Raw genomic sequence first — 12,260 nt, 5'->3', positions numbered from 1 at the left:
TATTTGCAGCATGTCTCTCTCTTTCACTGGAGAAGTCATCTGATGAGGCAATTCCAGGCTCTGCTCAGAGCTCAGAGACCTGTGGTTTGTTTGTTTTAGCTTTGTGAGCTCTGTACACACATTTCACCAGGATCTAGGTCAGACAATGGTGCTTGAAGAAACCACAAACGAAAGGCCAAAAGAACTTCAGAATGATTTGTCGGTCACAGCCCATAGCCTGTAATGTAGGGCTGGATCACCGAAATGCTTTCCAGTGGTGACTCTGGGCCAGTTTCAAGAGTATGTACAATTTTCAGATTGCTAAAACCAGTAATTTTAATAAATTTTGAAGGGCTGGCCTCTTTTGCATTCCCATGGTAGCTGCTGTTCATGGGAATGCTGCCCAGTTCTTAAACCCAAACCCTCTATGACTGCCAGGGGAGGGTTTTCATTAGACAGCCTATGTCTCTAGTCTTGCCTTTTGCTGAGCTTCTACCAGAAACAGAAGTATTTAGCAGCTCTTGATGCTCATTACAAGACTTTTTCATCAGCTAAACTTTGACTGATGGCAGACTCATCACAGCAGACACAGGCTGCATTTACTGTGCAGCTGCATTTATTGTGAAGCTCTGACTTGTTATGATACTGGGTTCTGCTAATTAGTCCTTAAATAAATAATCCATCTGACTGTGGACAAGATTCTAGGGCTGTGAGGACAAGCCAAAGAAAACCTTTAATTATAAAAGAGCTGAGTCCTCCCTCCACAGACTTGCAGTGAATATGAACGAGCAAGAGGATGAGAGATCAGGCAGAAGCTGCAGGTACAATATTTGGATTACTTTCACAGTATGGTGGGATACAGGACCAAAGCATTTTAAGCTTTCAGTTTAAGAAAACAGAACATAAATCTACTCATTTTGAAATCACAGGATCACAGGGGTACCATTAAGATCACATCTTGGAACCTTTTGCGCAGCACAGGTCAGATTGGTTTGCCCAATTGTGCGCTGTGGTCAATGTGGAGGGAGTCCTCTTACATCTTCACTTTGGCCCTTTAAATATGACAAACTCAGCTCTCAGTGAGCTCAAAAGTGTAGGACAGTCCTTTAAAGCATGTTTTGGACATTACATCTGAGTGAATGTTCTCTGCTGGGGTTCAGATAGAGCATCAGTAATCACATCTGAACTACACAAGTCCATCCTCTCACAGGACCTGGGTATTCATTGGATGAGTCTGTGATGGAGAATTTTCCTTTTGCAAACTATGTCAGTGCCTAACAAGCTTTGCCTATAAAAAGCTGCACTTATTACCAGTTGAGAATATTTCTAGAAGATGAACTTGAGAAATGCACATAGGAATGAAAGGTGACTACTTTCCCATTTCATCCCAGTTTGTTGACTTTATGATTTATGTTTTTAATTCCCACTTGAGCCAGACAAATTAGAACCCCTCACAGGTGAAAACCAAATAGATTTGGGAGAAAGTCTAAAATATTCCACCTTCCTCTGTTCACTGAGAGATCTCCAAAAATCATGACACAGGTCATTACCTCATGACTATATTAATAAGGCATAAGGACCACAGTCCATAGCTGAACTACACCACAATCCTATGACAAACACTGAATGTGGTTCAAGGAAGTCTTAATGACAGTAAATCCCTTCCATTAAAGAATAAATTCAATTAACTGTAATGTTGAAAAAAAAATCCAGTATTTAATTGCCTCATTAGAAACACCTGGCTCACTGATTTTTAGCCTTGACTTCCATCTCCTGGAATCTCTCATCCAGAGAAGAGAAAGATTCTGCTATATAGATATACAGTCCCTTTGTGCTTGTATTTTTGGTACACTTGGTCATGTTCCTTTGGATTTTAATTTCCCTAACACTTTTGGAAGCAATATCAATAACAAAAGGCTGTTTTCAAAACCAAGTTAAAATAATTTGCTTGAGTTCTTCCTCAAGCTGACAAAAAACTCTCAAAACACCACTTTTCTTTTAAAAGGTCTGTACAGAGTCACTGGGGGCCAGGACCCACCTCTTTTGAAGACAGTGGCAATTCTCTCATTGACTTCACAGGGTCCAGCTCAGGACCTGTGTGGTTGCAAACCAGAGAACCTGGTCCAGATTCAGATCAAGGGATCCCAGTTCAGGTACAGTGGATTTATCCTCACATGGATATGAGGAGCCACTGACTTGCTGATCTCTGGCAGAAACAGCAGGACATGGCTGTTTGGCCACCCCTGCAAAAACTGTCTCATAAAACACCCACTAACATCAGATGCCAGGGGGAGTTTATGGCATAACACGGACTCCTCATGTAGAAAAACAAGATTTTTTTTATCACTTAAAGTGTTGTTATTTTTTTACAGCTCTGGGCTGCCTAGATGACTAACTCTTCACAACTAAACTAAAACTATAGCATAACATTGTTGCAGCAGCTTCTGAAATTTTAAAAGGCAAAGCTGATTGAAATGCTAAATCTAAAAACCAAATCCCAGTCCCATAAGAAGATGGTGAGAGGTGATTAAAAAGCAAGCCAGTTGAAGATGAATGTTAATTTGAATTGGAGGTGAAAAAGCAGCAGCTTTTGAATATGAAGTGACAAAGGTGCTCTGGCATGTATATGTAAAAGTATATATGTATATGCTATACCTTGTTCATGCTGACGTGCAGGGCTGGCCATGGTCCAACTACCTTCACACTCTCCGTTTCTATTTTCTTCAGATGAGAAGTTTCATCATAAAGAAGGGGAAGTCCTGAGCTCAGTTCTAAAAGGATGCCCAAAAGAAAGAAAGAAAAAGAGACAGTCTGAAGGGAGGCTACAGAAGAACTTCAGAGCAAGACACTCAACTGCATTTGAAGAGACGGCGGTTGGCAAAGCATCTTCTCTGTAAGACCCTCTAAAATGTTTCATAATTATGCCTGTTGGGTCATTTTGCCTTCTTCTATTTAGCAAACAATTCCTCCCCCTCCTCCTTCTCACCCATCCTTTCATTTCAGCAGAGCTTTTGCCAGCTTTGGGCTAGATATTTCTCTCCTTACCTCCCCGCTGCCTCTACCCCCTCTATATTCTAAAACTTAGTTGACACCAGAGGGATTATTTATGCAGCCAAGGTGCCACTCTCAAAACATGTGATGTGTAAAGAGATCAGAGTATAGCTTTTGGCTTCTCTCAGACATCTTTATTTATATGCCAGCCTCTTTAAGACTGTTGTCAGGAATTTGCTGTGCTTTGTCAACAGAGATTTAAAGCAAGCCACTGACACAGAAAGACAAGGAAAAAATATTTTTTCAGACAACCCTAAAAGGTCTCTGTCATCATCTTGGGGATGCTGTGGCATTTATATATATATATATATATTTGCAAGTACTCTGAGAAAAATAAACTTCATAGTGTGATGATTTAATGAATTTCTGTGTCCTCCCATATTTCTTCCTGCCATGGATTCTAGATAATAACAGTTGGGAACAATCCAGTTCTGTGGAGTCTGATTCAAAGCCTACTGAAATCAATAAAAATCTTGCACTGACTGCAGTTTGGTTTGGATCAGGTTCTTAAGCTGTCCTAAGAATATTAAATATTACTCACTCGAGATCTAATTCTACAGCTGTTTAAATATACATTAAGGGCTTTGCTGACTAGAGACAAATTGCTAAAACCAGCTTAGAGGGATATAAGTGAAAAGCTTTTTTTTGGTTTTAGTGAAACATTATCAGACCCTGAGGTAATAATGTCCTAGAAAGGGTTACAATATCATCATTGACCTCCTCTTGGTGGTCTTTCATCATAAGTTAGTGTTGCCAGAGTTCAGCATTTCTCACATCACAGCTGCTTCTGGGCATATGAGACAGTGAAACTGGGACTAAATTAACACAGCCATAAAATCAGACATGATGATGGGCAGTTTTTTTTAAGAAAAAAAATCATTCCAATTTCCTCCTAAGAAAGAAAATAAAGGGAGGGAAAGTGCCTTATTTAAATTATTCAACTTTGCTATTATTTTAAACTGATTTTTAAGCTGGGGTTTTTGTTTTGGTTGTTTAAAAGAAGAGCTCTGGAAGACAAGCAGGCCAGTTTAGCTTTTTAACCCAAGCTCAAAAACAAACAAAAGAAAAGGCAAAAAATGAATTCCTACAAAAGGCATAAATTTCCTGAATCAGCATTAAGTCTTGGCAAACCCAGGCTTTCATTCCAAGAAAGGATCTGGCAGCACAGTGGTTTTTCAAAGTGCTGTTTTCAGCTTGAAACTCCGTCTGTGTTAGACCATTCTCTGCTCAGGGTTACGCAAGGTCTTTTGCAGCGAGCTGCTCAGGAGTGAAGAATGCCTTTTTTTGAAGTGATAACCTGCAAACTCAGCCCAGAGTTCAAGAGGCAACCTGGGTCCCCTCTTCCCCTTCCTCATTTTCTGTCATAAAAATTCCGTGAGCTGCATTGCCTATGTGTTGGCATCTGCTCCCAGTGATAGCCCCAGCTGCTGCCGGTGAGTCTGCTCATGTGCACCTGGAAATCCATGCAGGACCTTGCCATGCCAATTAGGCTCAGCAAGCAGCTCACCCTCTCTTCCCTGTGAGGCTGACTGCTGTTGCATAGAGTGGGACTGGAGTTCTGGGATACACTGGGGGAAGATGTGCTGCACGACAAGATGCGATGTTAGCTTTGAGGTGAGGTGTAGCATTGCGAGTGCAAGGATCAGGCTGAATGCAGGAAAACAACATCTTCTGCTGAGCTGCCCTCATAAACACACATGTCAGATTTGTTTCACTGGATTTCACTTCCTCCAGTAATTGAAGCAGACAAATTACTTGGAATGTGAAAAATCAGGCAGATCTGGCCCGGGTTTGTTTTCTGTTTGTTTCTGTAACAAAGTCCTGTGCTGTGCGTTTGCTGGGAAACATGCACTAGTATTTAAAGGAACCCTGGCTGGGCACATTGTTGTTTCCCTCCCTCCTGCCTATGTCCCACTAATTGCACTGGACTTTTGGAATTTCTCAGAATAGATGTAAGTGGAAGAAAGGCATACGCTTTCTCCCTCTCAGTCTGATGGTGGATACATATCAGTGGGTCACTCCATGTTCCACTTCAGATGAATCCAAAATCATCTCAGAGCTCAGTGATGAGTCCAGTCCATAGCAACTGGAACAAGTCACAAAACACCTGTGGTCCCATGGAAAAGCACAAGGTAGGTTAAGTGCTGGTGTCACCTCTGTCAGCCTTAGGAGGAAGTTTCTGCTAGGATAGCATATTTGCCCCATGAGATCTTTTTGCTCTTCAGGCATTTCCACTTAAGATATTTTGGTCACAAGCACCCTCTTTCCTGAGAGCATCCCCATTTTAGTGACCACTTACTTCCTAGAAACACTTTCCCAGCACTGGCCTTTCCACACAGTCTGGAGCCAGACACCAGTCCCCCATGTCCTCACGTTCCTGAGGCAGACTGCTGATAGTGTTTCCTCTCTGCCTGATTTTTTCTTGGCCCACACACTGTGCCATGTCCTCCATAAACGGCCAATGGCCAGCATGCTCCTAACCATTTCAGTACATGCACGGTGAACCTTTCCCACAGGCTCTCTACAAGAGTTTTCTCAGCTGAAATAGTCTGAGCAGCATTTTAATGAAACCATTAAAAACAAACCAACCCTATTCTCCGGAGCACTAACCTTGAAAAGGCACTTAAACCCATCACCCCAAGCTGCAAATGTGTAAGTCGGATTCTTCCCTTCTTCAGTTTTAAGGGAAGTGCTCCTACCCAGACTGCCACTGCTCTCACAGCATGAACATGCCAGATATAACCATGGACTGGCTTCTCAAGGGAAATCAGCTTTGCACCTCCAGCTGAATGCACAGGTGCCACAGAGGATCAGCAATGGGTTGCAGAGGGGCAGCACAGCAGCATTTAGACACCCAGCACACGGCATGCACAGCTGCCTGAACAGCTCAGCTGGGAGCAGTCAGCACAGCTGCACCACAGCCTCCCGCTGGAGGTGTCCCATCGCTTTCCACTCCCTTAGAGAAACTGGGAATTGGCATTTGGTGCTACTGGCATTAAGCAAGAACCAGCACTGATTCTCTTCTTCTGCATCAAATAGTGTGGAGCAGTCTTCAGCAGATCAAGTGAAGAGAAAGGTGAATCTGTCTCCAGCAACAGGTGCCATACACACTCTGGCTTCTGAAGTCCCCTTCAGAGCATGGCAGCTGCCAGGCAGGCCAGGGACACTGCTCCCCACCACCAGGGCCAGTTTGAGGGAGAGGGCTCACTCTCCCCATGTCTGGGGAAGGACATGGAACCTCCCAGGCCCCAGTTTCATCTCACTGAGCACAAAGAGAACTGCTCCTGATGTTTGCCCTTGTGCTCTTCTAGGCTTTTCCTAAAGGTTGTTTCTGCAATAAGGAGAAGCAGGAGAGCTGTGTGACCTGAGAGGAGACAGAGTGCTGGAATAAACACCCTGTGCCATGTGGTTTTTGGTGTTTCTTTAATTCCCTCCTGTCCCGCAGGTGGGCCCACGGCAGGGCAGTGGGGAGCTGGAGACCAGCAGCACTGCAGGGACTGAAGTGGGGCACCGGAAGGGGAGTCTGACACGGAGCTGGGGGCTGGATGGGAGCCCCGAGGAGGGGGCTGGGGGAAGCAGGGCCGGCAGTGCCTTCTGGCTCGGGACACTCAACAGCAGCAGCATAGCTGGCTCTGAATGAATTTCCTGGCATGCTTCAGCTCTAATTTGGGAAAGGAAAATATGGGCTGGCACACCCCCCAGAAAGGTCACCGCCTCCCAGGGTGCCAGGCTGATAGCCGGGAGAGGTTTTCCAGCACAGCCGTGCCAGCATCCCCCCAGCGCCCAGCCCGGCGTGCGGGGCGGCCCCGGGAGCGCCGGGCCGAGGCCCAGCCCGGGCAGGGCCGGGGCTGCCCCACACCGCAACAGCCCGCACAGGATCGGGGCAGCCCCACAGCGGCACAGCCCCACAGCGGCACAGCCCCACACCGACACAGCCCGGGCAGGGCCGGGACAGCCCCACACCGACACAGCCCGCACAGGGCCGGGACAGCCTCACACCGACACAGCCCGGGCAGGGCCGGGACAGCCCCACACTGGCACAGCCCACATTCCTCTCCTGAGGGGTGCCGGTGGCTGCACAGCAGGGCCGAGATGGAAATACCTCAAAACTATCGCACTCTCTTGGGGAAAGAAAATGTTTCTGATCTTCCAAACAAAGTCTGGTTAAAGTGCCTGTCCAGATAGATGCCTATGCGATACTGCTGAGGTGGGACCGCTTATGGTCAGGGTCACCCAGTACAGTCCAAGAACCTGGTTTCAGGAATTTGAAAGTTATCAGATTAACTGACCATGGTGAACGATTCCACAATGGATAGCTATCTCAGGGTCATTTACAGTTATGAAAGCCAAAACTGGGCAAGGAAAGAACTCATCATTTCCTAGAGACAAGGAATATAATAGATCATATTTTATTTTGCCCATCATCTGCCATTCTTACACAGCTTCAGCTTCTGACATACTGCAGAGTGCAGAGATTGTAAATCTGGAGAGCAATGCTCAATGACAGGGATGTTTCTCTTCCAGTTCCTGTGTAAAATATTTGGCCAAGCTCTGTACGCTTAAAAGTGCCTGTACATGCTCAGCAGCAGAGACTTCCACCCAAACTCCCCCAAACTGCATCAGGAATGAATAGGCTTCTCTCCTTGTTGCTGTCTACAAGCCAAAAATTTCTCCATTAAGGAAGCAAGAATATTCCAGTCTTGGTTGCTAAAGCTTGCAATTATTCCAAATACCCAAACTAAGAGCAAGATGCTGTATGTCCAGGGCTCCAAAATTTCTGCTGCCTGTGCCCAGACATGAAAACAAGATCCAAACAATGAGGGCTGAGGGCCCGCTGGACAGATCAGCAAAAGACAATAGCAGATGAGGGTAGGTTTGTGAAACTATGCAAACAAATAAAAAACAATGAAAAAGGAGCCTGTGCCAAAAAGTGGTTAGAGAGGCAGTATCTGTGACTAATGGGGTATTTGTTCAGCTATGGAACACCCACCTAACACCAAATCCCACAACCCTGCAGCAAACCAAGGAAATTGCAAATCTTGTCTCATTTGTATATGCTACAGAGCTAGCAAATAATAACAGGAAGCACATTCTTCAAGGAGGAAAACTGAAATGCACACTCTTTTCCTTTCCTTTGGCTCCTTGCCTGAGACAAACGTGAAAGCAGCACAATCATTGAAATAACAATCACTGCAGTGTACTTACTGGTTGGATTTGGAACTGCAGAAACAATGTCCTTGGTTTCAGGAGTAAGGGCACCATAATTGGCGTGGTGGTGGTGATGCCGATGGTGGTGGTGGTGCCTTGCAGCCATTTTTGTGGTATATGGAGTCCCACCATTCTCCTCAATGTTGAACGGATGCAGATCGCTGTTGTTCAACGGATAACTACAAAATAAATCCAGTTCAAATTAGAGCAGTAAACAGTAGCACCAATTGTACTTTTGGAGAGAGAGAGTGAAAACTTTCTTGGGAAAAATTGCTCAGCATTTTTGTAAATAAAACATGGTTTTTTATCCCAAATCTTTACAGTTTTCTATCTCCACAAGATTTATGTGATGAGAAAAAAGGATGCCTCTGCTTGTTTGTATGACTTTAAGATCAGAACTATTTTTGATTTTACACAGTACATAATCTCTGCTAGAATCTTTCCTGGGAAAGGAAAGTCATCAAGCAGAAAACAACAACTCTTTTAAAGTGAAATTGTCCAAAGAGCAGACCAAGGAACAGTCTCAGAGTAAGACTACATTTCTGAGACTGTTCCAGGTCTCTAAATTTTTGATGCAAAAGAGCTATAAAAAAATTCTGACTTAGGGAAAAAATTGGGAAATAAAACATTTTACAGATAACAACATACAAAATAGCACTTGGTCAAAAAGGAATTGTACTGGTGCTGGTATAACTAGTTTGGGTCTTGGTGGGGGGTTTTCATGTGTTTAGTCAGGAGATTAACTATCATCAATCCGCAATAGCTGGCAAACGGGGACACATTGACATTTTAAGTCATCATCTCTAACTGAAAGGTGACAAATTACAGTGCTGCTTTTCTTCATTAGCTTTAACTGATACTGTTTCAGTTCATTGTTTGAAATGACGATGAATTTCTAGAAGTGATATTTTCTCTCCATTCCAGCAACCAAAAAAGATTGAGATAATTCTACACACATATTGCAAATGATTTGAATGTGCTTTCCTCAGAAGAGTGCTTAAAAATTTTATAAGGTTTTAACTTATTCTATAGTAGTGCATTAGACAGTAGTTGCAGTAAATCAATCCATTTCAACAAAAGATGAATCCCCTGCCTATTTGAAATATGCTAAAGAAATTATATCTTCAGCTGCATGGGTTTTCAGTTTGCTTTTATTAATAACAGCAGCCAGAAAACCTGACAACATGAAATGAAGGCAAACCGAATAATTAAAGGAACAATGAATAAATTATACCTAAGATAGTTGCTACATATGTTTTCTGCAGATTACTCAGTGATTCAAAGCAAAATTAACCAGTCATCTAGTAAATAAACACATCTGTATCATTTCCAAAGTTCTACTGAAACACGCAGCTTGGTACATCATTAATAACCACTGTCTTCTTACTAACAACTTCAGACAACATGAGGTTTCTGACTGGGTACTAATTGAATAATACTTTTATGCTGGTTACTTTTTGAAAGCAGGAGGCGGGGAGGGGAATGTTGTGTATATTAATCTTGGCAGGTTCCCAGCATGAAGCAACCACTGCCAATAAACGCGCTTCTGATGGCTTTTTTGCCTTAAGGAAACAATAGAAATAGGTGTCTGATACACAGGGAATAGCTTTTGTGAGCTCAAATAATGCAGGACTGGTCTGTCTTTTCAAACTGCACTATATCTTTACTGCTATAATCAAATCAAGCAAGTGCCTACAGGGGGAAAATGGTACAGGCTAATGAGATTGCACACTAATTGTAGCAGCTCTCCTGCACTTGCCCTTCAAGGGCCTTGGATTGGTGTGACATTTTTTGACTGAGAAGATAGGTGGTTTTGTTCACATGGTTAAAACTCTACTGGGAAATAAGTTTAGGGATGGAGCCTCAGCACATTTTTTTTTTTTTTCCCATCTGATTCATTTTTTTTCAGGACACAAAATCCTACATGTAGGGATTTTTATTTCACCCACTGGCAGGTTGGTTTAGCAGATTTTCAATTGGTCTTTTCAAAATTAATCACACCAAATCCTTACACTGATTCCTCATACTGCTATTGTCCCAAGGTATCTTCCATGCTGAAATGAGAAGGAGCTGAGCACTGAATGAGCCAACTGAATTGACCTCTGGCATGAGAGCAAATGTGCACCAAATCCTCTAGATGTATTTCTTGACTGTCCAGAGAGGAGAGTAACATGTAAAATGTAAAATGCAGGGAGAGCATTACATCAAAGAAGTAAAGAGCTAGCCCAGCAAAGCTGATGTTCAGCTATGCTCTGAAATCCTTGAGGACAGCAGGTCACAAAGCTGCAGACAGGGTGTCACTACCCAGGCAGCGCTCTCCAATGTGAAATCCCACGTTCAAACTGCTGGCCATGTAAAAGCGTGTGGTCACCTGCACTCTTCCAGGGCTGGCAGCAACTGACAGATGGCAAGGCAAGCTTATCTCAGGGTCAGCCAACTCTTGCATGTCCGATGCATATGAGGCTGGGCACTGGCACAGATACCCTCACTGCCAAGGAGTTACTGAACAATCAGAAACAACAGGCCTTGCAGCAGCCCCAGAGCCTGCCAACTAGAAAATCTGACAGTACCCAAACAAAAATATCATAAGTAGTCCAAATCCTTTTTCTATGTGCTCTCTCATATATATTTTAGGGGGACATTAGGAATCTTACTGTAGTTTCTACAAGGTGACATCATTATTATTATCTCATATCACGTGTTTCACTTTTCTGTTCTTCCACTGCCTAAAGATAGAGACTTGACACTTTTCCACTCAATGCATCCTTTTGTTGCTAACTTGGCCTTCTATTTGTTGCTTCTATCTGGCTTACCTGAATAGAAAACATGCTCATGTATCCTTCCCAGTCTATTGATGTAAATAAATCACTACTTTCAGTGAACCAACTTTTTAACCATATGCTGAAGTGTTCATACTCCTGACCTCCAGGAATTTGTACTTGCTCCCCAGACATTAACTAATGCTCTCAGATTATGTGCATTATGTGGACAGGTAGTAGTTTTCATCCTTTCTCTTGCACCTGCATTCTGACCATCCTAGTATGCCAATGTCACACCTTTGGTTTACTTTTTAAACATCATTCAGCTGTCCTGCAGATTTCCTTTTCTCTGCTGTGATTTACTTGCGTGGCTTTCTCAACAAGTTCTAGCTGTTTCCTATACAGACAGCTCCTGTCAGTCAAGAAAAATGAGGCAGAGCCCTACAGGCAAGTGTGTAAAGGAAGCAAACATTTCTTTCTTCTTTGTCCCTCAGTCAGGAAAAAGCACTCCTGAGGATTCAGTTTCTGCAGGCTGAACCTTCAAAAAGGCCACTCAGTGTTCACAAGAAGGTTAGTGCTGCCTTTAGCCTCAAATTCACATTAATTACTTCCTTCTGACCAAAAAGGCAGCACATCAAGGAACAAGGCAAATAACACATATCTACTAACTTCCTTTCCTATTTTACAGTTTCCATTTACATTACTAGTGCTCTGTCTCAGTTTTACCCTCCTGACACTTTACCCAAAAAGCTGTTTTCAGTTGACATTCTTAGATTTCATGTGCTGCAGTCACCTACTGCTTTACCAAACTATATCTCTAGTACAGAATCCGCACACACAACAACAGTGTTAAGAGGACATAGGAAAATAAGGAACAGAAAACTTTTTGAAGGCCTCCAAAACCAAAGTATGTGGGCCTGTGTTACCTGAACTGAACCTCCAACACCCTCACTAGCACAGACTCCATGACCCTCCTGTGCAATCAATTTCAGTGTCTCAGCATGTCTACACTTATTTCTTTGTTTATTCTGTCTCCTTTACTGCAATTTAAGCCACTATTTTATCTCTCATCCATCACAGACACAGTAAGAAGGTTATTTCTTGCCACAGAAGCCTGTGTTTTTGAAAATGGCCCTTTACACCTCCCCTCATCCCCTCATGATCTGTAGAGCTCTGAATTCCTCAGTTGCCCCTCACAGGTTGCACATTATGTGCAGCTCTGAGACATCTTGCCATCCCTGTCCACCCAGCTGCCCCCTGCTC

The 12,260-nt window shown here is 43.4% G+C and overlaps 1 protein-coding gene across 2 annotated transcripts in view; it reads right to left on the bottom strand.

Annotated features, from left to right (window-relative positions):
• EPB41L4B (erythrocyte membrane protein band 4.1 like 4B) overlaps positions 1–12,260 on the bottom strand; it is a 166,690-nt gene that overhangs the window by 61,128 nt on the left and 93,302 nt on the right. For both annotated transcript variants that reach the window (XM_054284544.1, XM_054284545.1), the window contains exons 16-17: positions 8,236–8,417; positions 2,635–2,750 (exon numbers count right to left, since the gene is read on the bottom strand). In XM_054284544.1, the coding sequence (XP_054140519.1) occupies positions 2,635–2,750; positions 8,236–8,417 (298 nt within the window). The remainder of the gene's footprint in view (positions 1–2,634; positions 2,751–8,235; positions 8,418–12,260) is intronic.

Source organism: Melozone crissalis, unplaced genomic scaffold (genome assembly GCF_028551555.1).
Source record: "Melozone crissalis strain CALT ecotype California unplaced genomic scaffold, PUWL_Pcris_2 ptg000042l_1, whole genome shotgun sequence".
Classification (NCBI taxonomy): domain Eukaryota; kingdom Metazoa; phylum Chordata; class Aves; order Passeriformes; family Passerellidae; genus Melozone; species Melozone crissalis.
The sequence above is the reverse complement of the archived record's forward strand: the minus strand, read 5'-3'. Positions and strand labels throughout refer to the sequence as shown.